The sequence below is a fragment of the Mesoplodon bidens genome (assembly GCF_964165515.1).
Source record: "Mesoplodon bidens genome assembly, chromosome: 4".
Classification (NCBI taxonomy): domain Eukaryota; kingdom Metazoa; phylum Chordata; class Mammalia; order Artiodactyla; family Ziphiidae; genus Mesoplodon; species Mesoplodon bidens.
In genome coordinates, this window is record NC_138160.1 from 140,482,296 (window position 1) to 140,498,683 (window position 16,388).

The following is a 16,388-nucleotide window of genomic DNA, read 5'->3' on the forward strand; positions in this document are numbered from 1 at the left end:
CCTAGCTGCGTCCCACCCTCGCCTCATTCCTCGCCCCCCCAGGCCACGCCCCCACACGCACAGTTTTCCTTTGCCCAGTCTCTCCCATACAGGTCCCTCCCCCTACTCGGGCCACGTCCCTCCGTAGACCATGCCCCCCGCCCCCTGTCCCTGTCCCACCAGTCTCCCGTCCCTCCTCAAACCCACGACCGTGCCTCGTCCCAGACTCCGCCCCTCTCCCCAGGCCCCACCCACCTCCTCCAGCTGAACCGGCACTTGCCTTTGCCCGCCCCCGCCCCCGCGCATCCGCAGACCCCGCCCCTCGCGGCCCAGGACCCGCTTCCTCCTCAGACGCGGCCCCGCCCCTCGCCTAGGGCCCCGCCCCTCAGCAGAGCAGGCCCCGCCCCACCCCCCGAGACTTAGTCTCCCGGGCCGGCGCGCGCGGTTCCCGTCACTAGCACGCGCGGTGGCGGCGGTGGGAAGATGGCGGCGTCCGGTGGCCGTGGTGGCGCTGGTGGCGGCGGCTTCGGCGCGGGCCCGGGCCCCGAGCGCCGGAACAGGTGAGAACCAGCCCACAGGGTGGGCCTGCACCTGCCCCGGGGCTGGAGTGACCTAAGGGGAGTCCTGGAGGAGCGGCCTGGTCAGGCTCGAGGATTTTTACGGGGGCTGCGGACTTCAGGTGGCTATGGAGTACTGAGGGGACTGAGGGCTGTTCACGGGTCATCCGAAGGCGGGTTGGGGGCCCCAGGGCCTCCAGGCGTCTGCATGCGGCCCTAGGGGCCTGAGAGGGCTTTGAGGGGTGTGGAGATCTGAAAGGAAACCCAGGGGCTCCTGACTGTGATGTGGCCATGGGGGAACTGGGGATGCCAAGGGGTCTGAGAGGCAGGGAGGTCCTGAGCAGGGGCTATAGGAAGCCTTGAGGTTGTGGAGGCTGTCTGGGCGACTCTGAGGAGGGGCTGAGGGGAATTTGGAGGGCTGAGGCCCACGGCTTCTTGGAGGGTGCTGAAGGACCCTGAGGTTTCTAAAGGTGGTCCTGAGGACATGCTGAGGGGACCTGGGAGGGGTGAGGACTGTAGAAGGTTGGGAGTAGGAGGCTCAGGTGAACCCAAGGGCCTGAAAGAGGCCTGAGGGACCAGGGAGAACCTGAGAAAGGGAGCTGAGGGGCCCTGGGGGTCCCAGTGAGTCCTGATTGGCAGGGAGAGGTCTTGGGGTCCCAGGGGTCCTGAGGGGCTAGAGTGAATCTTGGGAAGCCTGAAGATGGTGAGAGAGCGCTGAAGGTTTAAAAAATACATGAGAAGGGTCTGTCCTTGTGGCTCCTCCCTCCAAGCCCCATGAGGTGTAAATCCCATTCACCCCCAGGGCAAAGAACTTGAAGCAAGGTCTTGCCCTCAGATCACGGTGGAAGAATTCACCCCTTTTGGTCTGAGAGAGGCCCCCTTTCCCTTTGGACAAGTCCTGAGACTGGTTGTTTGAACCGCAGAATTAGCATAGCAATTGAAGGTATTTTTATGCATTGTTCTGGGTTCTCAGAGGGAAAGAACACCTGCCTTAGGATGTAAGACCTCCCTCCCTCTTCCCATTGCACAAGGCCAGAGTAGTCTAGACCCTCTCATCCCGGTCCCCCAGGACAGTCTGCTACCCTTGGCTGGCCAAGGAAGAAATTCGGACTTTTTCTTGCTGGTGAGCTTATGGGAGCAAATAATTTCCGTCAGCGTGATAAATGATGAAATGGTCAATACTCGTGTGCCTCAGAAAGGCCTGAGGGTCCGGGTGCATGAGTTGGGCTTTGGAGGCCTGTAGTGGGGAGCAAAGAGAGATCAGGGGATTTGTGAAGACATTCAGGGGGTAGAGTGGACAGGATTTGGTGACCGGTATGAGGTGGCATGTAAGGGACAGTGAACCCTAGTCCCTGCTTTGAGCCCTGGCTAGGGATAACCTAGGGCAAGAATGAGGTATAACTCGTTACATGCTATACAATTCACTCATTTTAGCTGAACAGTTCACTGAGTTTTTTGGAGTTTTTTGTTTTTTTGGCTGCACCGGGTCTTAGTTGCGGCACACAGGATCTTCCTTGCCACATGCGGGATCTTTTAGTTGCAGCAGGTGGGGTTTTGCGGCATGTGGGATCTAGTTCCCTGACCAGGGATTGAACCCTGGCCCCCTGCATTGGGAGCACGGAGTCTTAACCACTGGACCACCAGGGAAGTCTCCTCACTGAGTTTTAATAAATTTATAGAGTTATGTACACATTAACACAATCCAGGTTTTCAGAACACGTCCATCACCACAATGAATTCCTTCAAGCCCGTTGCAGTCAACCCTTCTCCCACCCCTGGCCTCAGGCACACTCTGATCTGCTTTCGCTCTCTGTAGTTTCGTCTTTTTAGAAATTTTACATGAATGGAATCATATAATATGTGGCTTCTTGTGTCTGGCTTCTGTCCCTTAACAGAATATTTTTGAAGTTTCATCTGTGTTGTCAACAAGTATCAGAAGTTCGTCCTTTTTCACTGCTGCCTACTATTCCATTATATGGATGGACACAATTTGTTTATCCATTTACTGGTTGATGGACATTTGGGTTGTTTCCATTTTGACAATTGCAGGTAAAGTTGCTGTGAACATCTGGGTATGTGTCTTTGTGTGGACATATACTTTCATCCTCTTGGGTAAATACCTAGGAGTGGAATGACTGGGTCCTATGGTAGGTGTAGGTTTAAGTTTTTTTTATTTTTTTCAAGGTAAAATGGATCTTTTATTTATTTGTACTTAAACTTCTAAACCAGCCAGTCAAACCGGGACTGTTATTATCATGATGTGTCAAAATACAAAACATCTTTCTACAAATACTAGAGTGATGAACATATTAGGGGTTGTAATAAAACAGAGCAAAAGAGGCAGAGGAAATCAATGAAGCACATTTTAGCGTAACCCTTCACCTTAGCAATTGAGGTTCTTAACAAGTAGGGCCTCCCCATCCCAGAAAATATAAAAAATTGTTCATTGAATCATTGTACTTTTGCTTCCTATTTTTTTGAAATAAATTTATTTACTTATTTACTTTTGGCTGTGGTGGGTCTTTGTTGCTGCGCGCGGGCTTTCTCTAGTTACAGCGAGCGGCGTCTACTCTTCATTCGGTGCACGGGCTTCTCATTGCTGTGGCTTCTCTTTTTGAGGAGCATGGGCTCTAGGCTTGCGGGCTTCAGTAGTTGTGGCCCGCGGGCTCAGTAGTTGTGGCTCGCAGGCTCTAGAGCGCAGGCTCAGTAGTTGTGGCGCACAGGCTTAGTTGCTCCGCGGCATGTGGGATCTTCCCCGATCAGGGCTCGAACTTGTTTCCCCTGCGTTGGCAGGCGGATTCTTAACCACTGCGCCACCAGGGAAGCCCCTTGCTTCCTATTTTTTGAGGTTAGATTAAAAAATATGGAATGCTTTGCGAACTTGAGTGTCATCCTTGTGCAGGGGCCATGATAAGTTCCAATTTTATTATTTTTTTATTTTTTATTTTTATTTTTTTGGCGGTACGCGGGCCTCTCACTGTTGTGGCCTCCCCGTTGCAGAGCACAGGCTCCAGACGCACAGGCTCAGCGGCCATGGCTCACAGGCCCAGCCGCTCCGCGGCATGTGGGATCTTCCCGGACCGGGGCATGAACCCGTGTCCCCTGCATCGGCAGGCGCACTCTCAACCACTGTGCCACCAGGGAAGCCCCCAATTTTAGTATATGTTCTACCGAAGCAAGCACCATAGGTTTTGTTAAAAAATATTTATTTATTTATTTTAGCTGCTCTGGGTCTTAGTTGCGGCACGCAGGATCTTCGCTGCAGCGTACGGACTTCTTACTCATGTATGCAGACTCTTGGTTGTGGCATGCATGTGGGATCTAGTTCCCTGACCAGGGATCTAACCCGGGCCCCTTGCATTGGGAGTGCAATCTTACCCCCTGGACCATCAAGGAAGTCCCTCTGCACTGTAGGCTTTTCAAGAAACTGCTGAGTTGTTTGGAGTGACTGCACCATAACTGCATTCCTACCAGCAATGTGCAACAGTTCCAGCTGCTCCCCATCCTTGCCAACACTTCATGTGGCCAGTCTTTAATTTTAGCGATTCTAAGTGTATGTTGGTATCTTATTTTGGTTTCATTTTGCATATCCCTAATAACTAACGATGTTGGACATCTTTTTATGGTCTCACTGGCTATTCAGATCTTTGGTAAAGTGTCTTTTCAAATCTTTTGTCCATTTTTTACTTGGTTTGTCTTTTTTAAAAAAATTAATTCAATTATTTATTATTATTAAAAAAAATTTTTTTTTTGGTACGCAGGCCTCTCACTGTTGTGGCCTCTCCCGGTGCGGAGCACAGGCTCCGGATGTGCAGGCTCAGTGGCCATGGCTCACGGGCCCAGCCACTCCGCAGCATGTGGGATCTTCCCAGACCGGGACACAAACCCGTGTTCCCTGCATCGTCAGGCGGACTCTCAACCGCTGCGCCACCAGGGAAGCCTTATTTTTGACTGTGTTGAGTCTTCGTTGCTGCATGCAGGCTTTCTCTAGTTGCGGCAAGTGGGGGCTCTTCTTTGTTGCTGTGCGCAGGCTTCTCATTGCAGTGGCTTCTCTTGTTGCGGAGCACTGGCTGTAGGCACGTGGGCTTCAGTAGCTGTGGCACGCGGGGTCAGTAATTGTGGCTTGCAGGCTCTAGAGCGCAGGCTCAGTAGTTGTGGCGCACAGGCTTAGTTGCTCTGCGGCATGTGGGATCTTCCCGGACCAGGGCTCGAACCCGTGTCCCTTGCATTGGCAGGCAGATTCTTAACCACTGCACCACCAGGGAAGTCCCTACTCATCTACTTTCTGTCTCTGTAAATTTACCTTTTTTTTTTTTTTTTTGGCCTCACCACGCGACTATGCAAGGTATTAGTTCCCCGACCAGGGATGGAACCCATGCCCCTGCAGTGGAAGCACAGAGTCTTAACCACTGGACCGCCAGGGAATTCCCTAAATTTACCTGTTTTATAAATAGAATCATACCACACGTGACCTTCAGTGTCTGGCTTCTTTCACTCCACATTAATATTTTCGAGGTTCATCCACAGTATAATGTGTGTCAGTACTTCATTTCTTTTTATGGCTGCATAACATTCCATTGTGTGGACATACCACATTTTGTTTATTCGTTCACCAGCTGAAGGACATTTAGGTTGGTTCTACCTTTTGGCTGTTTTGGATAATGCTGCTATAAACATGCATGTACAAGTTTTTGTCTGAACACCTGTGTTCAGTTCTTAGGGGTATATACCAGGAGCAGAATTGCTGGGTCCTATGGCTGTTGTGTGTCCTTGAACATGCAGTCACCACCCAACACTACTTGGTGTGTTTATTAGTGGAAATGCCTTGAGGGTAAAGAGCATGTCTGTCTCGTGTAGTCTTGGTCTTGTATGCCTGGAGCACGGGCAGCCCAGAGGAAAGAAGTGTTCAAGAAATATGGCTGGGGGACTTCCCTGGTGGTCGGTCCAGTGGGTAAGACTCTGTGGTACCAATGTGGGGGCCTGGTTTTGATCCTTGGTTGGGGAACTAGATCCTGCATGCACGCCACAACTAAGAGTCTGCATGCCGCAGCTAAGAAGTCCGCATGCTGCAACTAATACCTGGAGCAGCCAAAAAAAAAAAAAAAAGGAAATATGGCTGGGAGAGAGGGATGGATGAATGGAGTGTGGAAAAGCTCTCTAGGGCTTGTAGTCTGGTTGGTAGGAAGTCCCTTCTAGGTGGTCAGGTCTGTCCCTTGCCTTCTCGGGGAGACTTGTGGGCCTGCCAGGGATTGGGGGGAGGCTGGCCCTGTCAGTGAGTCTGGTTTTCCAGCCTTCCAGGTGGTGCCTGCATCTGCCTTTTTGTCCCATGAAGGGTTTTGTCATTTGGCCAGGGGTGGGGGCGGTTCCTGTCTTCCCCTTGGCCCTTCCAACGGTCCCACAACTCGAAAAACTGTCCTTAGGAGGGACTGCGTTCCCCCAGCCGCCCCCAGCATTACATAACTTGTTTGTTCCAACTTCACTTTTCTGCAACCAAGGGGGAAAAAAGAAAGAGAAAAGCTTATTCTCCTTCCTTCCTATCTCGAGGGATCAACAAAAACCCGTTGCCTAGTAGAGATGGTCGTTAATGACCAAGCCGAACCTCTGGGATGGACAGAGCATGGCTGCCTTGGCTGGGCGCTTGCTGAGGGGAGGTGGGGTCCTAGCTGCAGGCTCACTCACACAAAAGAAACTTGTTCTGCAGCAGGCCCCCTCTCAGCTCCACCTCAGGCCCTTTAGGGGTTCCAGGCTTCTGGAGAGAGAGGAGGTTTACAGTGTGTTGTGAGGGGGTGGAGGAACTCTCCCAGGAGTCACACCTCCCCAGCTAAAATTCCATCACTGTGAGGTACCTGGCCTGCCTAGTTCTGGAGGAACCTTCTCACCCCTAAGTTTCTTCGGACATTGGGCCTTTGGCATCCTCTCTTCACCGCCCATCTTTCCTAAAGGTGTCTGGATGGGGCCCAGTCTCGTTGATTCACTCTGCTTCTTGGGGGGTGAGGCAGGAGTATCTGGGTGAGGGCCACGCCGGTCACAGGTGTTTCTCTGGGAAGTCGTGACTGGGACACAGTGTGAGTGGGTTTGGCACAGTTCAGCTGAGGCGTCTGCTCCTGGCTTGGTGGCCTTTGCTTGTTTAAACTTTCTTAACAAGCCCTCTCTGGCTGCACCCTAGATTGTCTCCACTAATCCCTGAGGCTCTGGAAGAGTACAGCCCCCCAACCCCTGTGTGAAAGACTGGGCAATGATTTGGCCTTCTGAGAAGATTCTTGTTCCTTTGGCCTCATCCTCTCTTTAGCTGAGAGGGAGAGACAGGAATTTGACCCTTCAGAGACAGGAACTCAACTCCTCCTAGGAATTCTGGGAGATCTGGTGGCATCAGGCACCTCATCAGACCCACATGCTTGTTGTGTGCTTTGGGCATATCTGCAACCCTCTGTGTGTTAGTCTTCATCTGGGAAGTGGGACCCTGAACCCACTGGGCAGGGTAGCTGGGAAGAAGCAAACTAGGGTGAGGGTATGCTCAGAGGACGCCCAGCATGTTGCACATGTGTGTGTGTGAGTGTGGAAGTGGCAGTGTTGCCCTACGGTCCTGAAGCTGTTAGCATTCTGTCCGCTGTGCCTACGTGGACCAAGAAGGGATCATGGGGTGTTTGGCAGGTCTTGCTAACGAGCCAATGTGGCAGGTTGGGAAGAGAAAGTTGGTATCTTAGTCTCTTTGGGCTGCCATAACAGAATATCATAGACTGGGTGGCTTATAAATGGCAGAAATTTAGTTCTTGAAGTTCTGGAGGTTGAGAAGTCCAAAATCAAGGTGCCGACAGATTTGGTGTCTGGTTCCTGGTTCATAGACATGGCCTCCTTGCTGAGTCCTCACACAGTGGAAGGGTCTAGGGAGCTCTCTGGGGTCTCTTATAAGGGCACTAATTCCATTCACAAGGGCCCCATCCTCATGACCTAATTACCTCCCGAAGGCCCTGCCCTCTAATACCATCACATTAGGGAATAGGTCTCAACGTGTGAATTTTGGGGGGATACAAGCATTCATTCTGTGGTTGTCACCTTGAGCAGTTCGGAGGATGGTAGTATCATTACTTGGTGGCGGCCATGAGAGGGACAGTGGCAGGGCCAGTGGGAGAATGGAACATGTCAAGTCTGAGCTGCTTCTGTAGCATTGAGAGGACAGATGCTGCCACGTGAGCCTGGCACCTAGGAACAGAGTGTAGAGCATGAGCTGGTGGGTCTTGGCAGAGTATTAGGGTGGGGCAGTTGAGTCTGGGGTGAGCTGGAGAGAGTGCTGGGCAGAGGTGCTCTGGGGGGCTGGGTCACGCAGCCCAACTCCTTCTCTGGGAGTGAGGCGCCCCATTCCTCATCTTCTCACTGGTAGGGTCCCTTGAGCTCACGATGTGAAATTGCTCTGAAAACTGCACACTTCACCCTGAATTGTGCAGCCTGATTGTCTCATAGCTGAACCACTTCCATCCGGTAGCTGCGACCCCCCGGGGATGGCCTTCTTGTCGGCCATAGTTATGGGGTAGAAAGGCGTTATTAGCCTCTGCTATCATTGCACCATCTCTAGGGAGTAGACGTAGTGTGTCATCCCACTTTCCTTAACTGGTTATTTTTTATTGCCGATCCTCACGGGAGAGCTCAGAGAGGCCAGGTTGGAGGTTTGCGCCTGCCTCCCCACCAGACACTTTAAAAGTGGGGCTTCTCTGCACTCCTGCCCTTTGGTCTTGGGGCATGTTTCAGACTTAGGGTTGAAGGCCCTGGAGAAGGGGGAGGAGGGAGGGTGACTTCTTGGCATCCCCAGCTCCTTCCTCTTGTGGACGGGACTCATTTGACACCTTTCTCTTCCCCTGGCGATCGTCGATGGTCACATGCCTCCTATGTGCCTGCCGCTGTGCTTGGTGTTGGGCATATGGGCCCCCGGACAGATGGGCCGTGCCTGTGTGGGACACTTATGTGCCAGCATGTGAAACAGTTGGGCCGTCATTCCCATGGTTGCCATGAAATGTCCCGAGGCTGAGTTGGAGGTTCCTGCCTTCTCAGGAAGGTTCTGAGAGTCTCCTTACAAATGAGGTTGAGCGGAGTCTGAAGGTTAGTGCCATCAGCTTGGGGGAAGGGAGTCTCGGGAGGTGGCCTGTTTTCTGGGTACAGGCAAGTGGCATGTGCAGGTTCTGGAGGGGGAGGAGCCTGGCTTTTTAGGGGTCCGGAGGGCAGAGAGGAGCTGGAGAGGGTGAGAGGGAGGAGTGGGGAGACTGGGAGCTGGTGCAGGGTTTGGGTGAGGGGGTAGCTGGGTCAGATTCGTGTTTTGGAAGGATCCCTCTGGCAGGAGATGAGGGGGCCTGGGCTGAGGGGGGGTGCGTGGAGATGGTGAGGTGGGCATGGGTTTGGGGAAGATTCAAGGTTAAACTTGTGTGACATGCTGACCCATGGTGGCAGCCAGGTTGGGAGTCACCAGCTCTCAGGTTTCTTCCATGGACCAAAGAGTGAGTGCTGGTGGAGGACACGTCAGGCAGGAGGATGAGGCCCCACGTGGCTTGAGAGGCTCTGCTGCCCGAGAGCATCCAGTGGGGACAGGGAGCAGACGTGGACATCTGGCCTAGAGGGCTCAAGGTCCCCCCTCTGTTCTGGAAAGTCCTCGTGCCTCTCCTTGCTCGAGGGTCCCTGGTCTTCTAACAACAAGGACCTGGTCCTTCCCGGTTCGATTCCTGCCTCTCCTCTCTGACCTCCTTGAGAGCACTCACCACGTGCACACTTATTTGCTCTCTCTTCCTTTAATCTATTGGCATATTGCGTTGCTTCCACCTTTGAGCCACATCACCGTCCGGCCCCTTCTTCCACCTCCACCTCATCCTGGCTCTGAGCTGCCATCGACTCTTGCCCTCCTGGCTGCTATCCCCCCACCTCCAGTTGGCGGGACCCTCCCAACGCAGGCATCAGACCAGGCCGTCCCTTGCCTGACACTTGCCGGGGGCTTCCTCACTCTCAGAACAGAACAGTCTCAGAACAAAATTCACTTCTCCACATGATCCCCTTGGCCACCACGAGGCCCTGCCCGCACATGGGCCCCCATGCTTCCACAGCCCACATCTCCAACAGCAGGCTGGTGCCCCTCCTGGGCCTCGTGAGCTCACTCTCCCTCGGCTGGGGTGACCTGTCCCAGAACTTTGCACAACTCCTGTATTGCCTCCTTGGGGCCTGGCCACTCTGTCCATCATGACTCCCCCCGTCTGCCCCTCTTCGTCCTCTGTCCCAGGCTCATGGTCCATTCTGTGTTCTTAAGGATCTGTGTCCCCTAGAATGTGTGCTCCCCGCAGGCAGGGCTTCACTGTGGAGGCTCTGATACAGTCTAGCGGATATTCTACATACAACCTACAATGGATTTGCAGGAGGAGCTGGCCTGACTGGGAGGCTTCTGGAATGGCCCTCCATGGCCAGCCGAGCAAGGGTCACTCTTCTCCTGATTTTTGTTAATGGCAGGGTCCGGGTAGAGAAATAGAGACTCACAGGTGTGTTGTCAGTGAATCAGTCCCGTTAGAGAGAAGCCAGTGAGCAGCACCCTTTTGCATGAGCGCCATTTAGTTCACGGACAGGATCTTAGCGCCGGGTTGAAGACGGGGAAAGGGCCAGCCGCGCTCCCTGTCCAGCTGCCTGCCGGGGGAAGTGGGGGCTGGGGCCCGCTGAGTCCCCACCGGGCCGACCCGCCCTCCTCCTGTGGTAGCCGCTCCGCAGCTGTGCAGACGGGCTCTTAACACTTGTTAACCCCGAGTCTCCAGTCCCTTCCTCCTCCCCGCCCCTTTCCCATTTCCCTTCAGAGAGGGCTGCTCAGGATTCACAGAACTCATCCCCCATGGCTATGAGAGCGTTTCCCTAACATTCCTTGGCGGAGTGGGTTTTGGGGCGCATCCAGCGTGATTTCAGACCCCTTGCCGAGCAGCCCCGCTGCTGAGCTCTTCCCGCAGACCACCTCGCCACACACTGAAAATATTGTGATTCGGGAGGAAGTAACCGGCACCTTTGGGGAATCGCAGACCTTTCCTATGAGGGAAGCAGCTTCCGGAATTGAACACGCTCAGCCTGGAGGAAATCTTGAGGGGTGGACCTTTGGGCTTTTAAAGGCCTCAAGGGGGGGTCACCCGAGGATCAAGGATCGAGGCCGAAGACATTTTCTGACGCCACAACTGCGAAATTCCACAGGGGTCAAAGACAGGATCCTAGCAGGAGCGGGCTGGGCTGGATATCCGGGCAGCTCGCCTCTCAAAGGGATGTTAGAATTTGAAGCAGTCTGCCGGAGGAAGCAGCAGCAGGGAGACGTGATCACCCGGAATCTTCCATGACTGTAGCTGAGAGTGGGACATTCTCCTGAGGGAGGGTTTGTGGGGGGGTGACAAAATGCCCGTGAAGCAACACTCATATAGGGGAGCCCCGCTGCAAACCCCCGAGGCAGCCTCAACTTGGAAAACTTCCAGGACTATAGTTAAAGTCATAACTGTGTGCTGGCTTGGTGAAGTCTGGTCGATCCTAGGAGGGCTTCTCTTTCTCTCTTTTCTCCCCCTTTGTTGTGCAAGGGGTAATGGCAGCCCGTGGGCCGTAAGGCAGGGAGGCTGGGAACACACAAATGTTTATGCTCCACGTGAGTCACTTGCAGAAACTCTGGGTGGTGTGTGTTTTCCTTGCCGAGGCTGATGGCATTGGGCTGCCCTGCAGCTCCAGCCTTAGGCATGCTTCCAGCATTTTAGCATTTAGAGTTGCTGAACTTTCACAGTAGGGGGCATGGGTAGCTTGTTGACCTTTCACAGGGAGATGGCTGGGCTGTCTCTTTACGGGCAGGCAGGCGGGGCTCGGGCTGGGTCTGGTCACCACCCACTCACCTGCAGATCAACCATTGAGGCTTCCTCATCCCCATTCCCAGGGTAGGAAGCTGGTGTGCATTGCAGGGAGAGGCGGTAGCTGGAGAAGTATTAACTCCACAGTGGTTTTTCCAGAGGCTCGTCCGGAATTCGAGCCCCGGATCAGAGGCTTCTGACATTGAAGGCCCCTTTGGGTTATGAGAGCCAGAAACTCAACTCGACTCACTCCCTTCAGTTAAAAAATAAAAGTTCATCGTTCACATAAAAAATAAGTTCAGGGAGAATTCCAGTTTTTATATCCATTAAATTCAGAGCTCAGATGATTCCTCTTGAACCTGTGACTCCCGTCTCTTAGCTGGGCAAGGTAACCTCACCTTGCTCTCCATCATCCCAGCAACCCTAGAGGGAAGGCAAGTTTCCATCCTGGTGGCTCCAGCAAAAGTCCCAGGGAAGGTTTTGGTTGGGTCGAATGGGTCACACTCCCTATCTTGGGCTCAGTCAGCATGGCTGGGGGCCTGAGAGGCTCTGGCTGGCCAGGCTGGGTTATGAATTCTCCCTTTTCAGCCCAGGGGTGCATCTCCTGATCCTTACCACTGGGGCTGAGAGTGAAGGAGATTCCCTGAGGAAAACAGGGGGCCCTTAACAGAAGAAGGAAGGGATGTTGGCACCCCCTAAAATGAAGATGTTCGTGAGAGGCCCCTCTTGATGCCTGAGTTTGTGCTGCTGTTGGAATGTCCTTGCTGCGCCATACCCATACTGTGTCTGCCTGCATATGGCCTAGCACCACTGGGCATGAGCACATGCCATTTGGTGGAACTGTCCCTTTCAGAGCCTCAATACCTGCCCTGCCAGAGGAGGCAGCTGGGCTGGGTCCTGAAACGCTGGCATTTGCAGTGCTGGATTCTCACAGGGTTTCCGAGTGGTATTCTGGGGCCATGCAGTCATGTGCCTACTTGCCTAATTCGTAGAGTGAAGGGGTTTTGCTCATTCATGTGGCCCCATCTCCAAGCCCAGTGCAGCAGGGATAATGTGGGGGGATGGGCTCTTACTGGGATCAGCCTCTTGTCAGTGGGTGGGAACAAAACAGGCGAAGCTTCAGCCTGAGTCCTGCTTATTAGTCGCCCTTGCTGCCCCTGGCATTGGGGCCCTGGCTGGGCTTTGAGGGGTCACGGAGGCTGTGGGGAACCCTGGCTGGGCCATGAGGGCAAGGGAGGTCATGGGGGAGACCTTCTACTTCGAGAAGGCTTGGAAGGGAAAGTGATGGAGGAGCGTGGAAGAGCTAGTGGGCTTGAGAGTGCAGCATAGGGAGGAGGGGTGGAGGTGGGGGGCAGAAAGAGTTGGCCCTTCAGCATGGGGAATAGCATGAGTAAAGTGTGGCGGCCAGACATCCCAGAGAGGAGCCTGCCGAGGGCTTCCTGGTGGAGCCCAGTCAAAGGATAACATACCTAGTCCCAGGACTTGGACCAGGAGGTTTCATGGAGGGGGAAACAGCAGATATATGCAGCAGATACCTGCAACAAGAAGAGCTATGAGTCAGGACCCAGCCACTGCTGCCACCTAGCAGCCATCCACCTGCCACCTCACCCACCCTCTCCATCCATCCATCTTTCCATCCGTCTATCCATCTACCCACCCTTCCATCCACCCACTGTTCCATCCAACCATCCATCCATCTGTCCCATCTGTCAATTCATCTATTCATCTACCCTATCACGCCTTGTCCATCTATCCATCCACTCATCCACCCACCCACTCAGCCATCCAGCCATTTAATCAACAAGTGTGACTGAGTTCTGAGCACATGCTGGGCATGGTGCCAGGTGCCGGAACACAGCAGGAGACAGAACCCACCCTGCCCTGCTTGGTGAGGCTCCTGTTGCAGCTTCGAGGAGACAGGTTGGAAACAGACGGATGGTTTACCAGATGGAGCGATGGGCAGGCAAGACAAATAGAGCTGGGTTGGGGTCAGAGAGGTGTGGAGGCCTGGGTGGGGCTTTCCCACTGTGACCTGGCAGAATGGGGTTACCTCCCTCATAACGGCTGGAGGGTTAGTGGGATAGTCCACACCCTTGCCCTGGCTGCCACTGAGGAGCCACATCCTGCCGTACTTGCTGTCCAGCTCCACGTCCACCTCCTGGCTTGGCCTTCCTGGTGAGTGGTCTCAGCTCTCCCAGCCTCAGTCTCCCCGTCTGCATCATGGAGGTGATCAGGGGGCCATCCACCTGGGGCTACAGAGAGACCGACACTGGCCAGGCCTCTTACGTGCTGTGTGGCCTTGGGTGGGTGCCTGAACCTCTCTGTGCCTCAATGTCCCTATCTGTAAGATGGTGACGATACCCCTCTCCAGGCTGCCCACTGAGAGGCGAACTGGGAACCAGGTTGGCACTGCCCCGGGCCCACAGTCTTGCATGGAGTGGGTGCTCGCTTGCCAGGATGGGGAGGGGTGGGGGTACGTGGAGGCAGAGAGCTTGCTGATGGTGAGGGAAGGAGGGTCTGGGTGTCCCCCTTCCATCTTCCTTCTTGAGAAGTTGGAAGAGTTGGGCAGGTCTGGGACTGGGGAAGTGCTGCCTACAGGGTCCTCTTGTCCATCAGCAGTGGCCAGATCCCCACGCATCCTGGGCTCCCTGGGGCACCAGTCAGAGGCTGGGGTGAGGGCAGAGAGGCCTGGGCAAGAGGTCACGGCTGGGCTTCAGGGGCACTGGGCTCACTGTGGCCCCTGAGGAGCAAGACTGTTGGAGAGCCACAGGGGGCTTAGGCAGGAGAGTGATGGACTTTGATGTCATTGTTGCCTTCTGCTTGTGGGAGGGTGGGCCATACCTGTAGAGTTCTTGGCTGTAACCCAGTGAGTATTGCGGGAGTGGGGGAATCCACGCGGTTTGTCCCTTTCTCAGAAGGGCGGGATGACGGAGCTGACCGGGTGGTTCCACTTGCCTTGAGTGGAACCAGCACTGAGTGAGGCTGTCCGGTGCCAGGCTCTGTGTGCGCAGGATCCCAGCCAGGCTTTGGGGACGGCTGGTGGGGTCTCATTGTGAGGCTGGTGACTTGTGGGGCCAGGCACACCCCTGCCTCTACTCCCAGCCCCTAGGAATTTGCTCCTGTCACCTCTCTGGGTCCTTGGGAGGAGTCATGATGGTTCTTTTGAGGTGGACGTGGGTTCTAGAACCTGTCTGCCTTCCCTACCACCCTCTGGACCCTCAGCCTCCCTGGCTGTCACGTGGGGGTTCTCAGGAGCCACCAGTCCCGGGTGCCGGCAGGTTGCATGGTTCCCTCCTCCCGGTACTCCCCAGCACCCAGCACCGCCTCTCTTCTGTCACCCTGTCACTGCACTGCAGGCACAGACAGGCAGGAGCCAAGGACATACTTGTGGGGGGTGGCCCTGCCTGGTGAGGCTCTGAAGATGAGGTGGGCAAGTGTGGCCTGGCGCCCCTTTGCAGGGCTCAGGGAGAGCGTCTCTGTGGGCGACGTGCTCCCAGGGTGGGCTCGCAGTGGGCCCTAGACGTGTCCACGGCCCAGCTCTTGGAGAAGGCAGAGCAGGTGGGAAGGAGTGGATGAGGCTTTGTCCCTGCCTGGCGGCCTGGCTTACCTGGCCTCCCATGGGGTGTGCAGATCCACCTTGGCACTGGGCATCCTGATTTAAATTATCGCAGAAGATGTAGGAAGTAACCAGTATGATGACCAGGAGGGAGAAGTAAACAATTCAGCTGATGCTGTGGAAAGAGCCCAGGCTCAGGGGCACATGGGCTCTGGGGCCCTGGCCAGATTTTCTTCTCTCTCTCTCTCTCTCTCTCTCTCTCTCTCTCTCTCTCTCTCTCTCTCTCTCTCTCTCTCTCTGGGTCTCTGTCCCCTCCCTCTCTGGTCTCTTTCGCCTCTCTATGGGTCTCTGTGTCCCCCAGTCTCTCTCAGTGGTTTGGCCTCCAGGCCTGCTGGGACACTGCTCTGAGGACCTTCATCTGCTCCTGGGTTCCACACTTGTCCACACAGGAGCCCTGCTCTTTCATCTGCTCCCCAGAGCGCCCGGGGATCAAGCCCTGCAAGAGGGCTGCAGGCATCTCAGAAGGAGCTGCCCCTTATCGTGGGGCTGCGGCTGCCTGGGGGTGAGAAGGGTGGAGCCGGCCTGGGGTGAGCAGCCCCAGGGGAGAGTGTGCTGACGTGAGCATGGGGGCTGCTGGCCAGCCAGAGCATTTGAGGGCTACTGCCAGGTGCCAAAACATGGTGACTCCATCCTTTGGGCTGGGAGCACAGTACCCAGAGCTGTGAAATACTGTGGTAACCACAGCAACAGTGGCTTGGGGTGTCTGCCTTTGTGAGACATGTGGGACCTTGGCTCAGACGCACCTTTGATCCATGGAGTTGCGTGCCTGGAAGGCAGAGCAGTGGCCTTGGCAGAGTCAGCAGGCTGTAGTAGAGCGGGGAGTGGGAGCCAGTACTGGAGCTGCCTGCAGCCATGGGGGGGGGGCCATGCTGGGCCTCAGTTTCTTTTTTTAAAAAATAAATCTATTTATTTATTTATTTTTGGCTGCCTTGGGTCATCGTTGCTGCACAGCCTTTCTCTAGTTGTGGTGAGCAGGGGCTACTCCTCATTGCGGTGCATGGGCTTCTCATTGCCGTGGCTTCTCTTGTTGCAGAGCACGGGCTCTAGGCGTTTGGGCTTCAGTAGCTGTGGCACGTGGGCTCAGTAGTTGTGGCTCGCAGGCTCTAGAGTGCAGGCTCAGTAGTTCTGGCGCATGGGCTTAGTTGCTGCGCGGCATGTGGGATCTTGCCGGACCAGGGAATCGAACCCATGTCCCCTGCATTGGCAGGCGGATTCTTAACCAGTGCACCACCAGGGAAGTCCAGTTTCTCCATCTTGAAGGGGACACTTGCTGCACTGACCTCCTGGGCTGGCCAGGGATTCATGAAGTTCTTTGTGAAGGGCTGTGCCCAGCATGTGCTCTGTCAGTGAGCCTGCTTTGTGAAGGGTCTGAGGAGGGCAGGAAGGGGAAGCCAGAGAAGCTTCCAGTGTGGC

The 16,388-nt window shown here is 54.8% G+C and overlaps 1 protein-coding gene across 1 annotated transcript in view; it reads left to right on the forward strand.

Moving 5' to 3' along the window:
* Positions 1-440: 440 nt before the first annotated feature.
* The window catches only part of KLHL26 (kelch like family member 26), a 29,003-nt gene continuing 13,055 nt past the window's right edge, over positions 441-16,388 (forward strand). The window contains 1 exon segment of the mRNA XM_081231449.1: positions 441-539. Coding sequence (XP_081087575.1) covers positions 463-539 — 77 coding nt within the window. The 5' untranslated portion in view covers positions 441-462.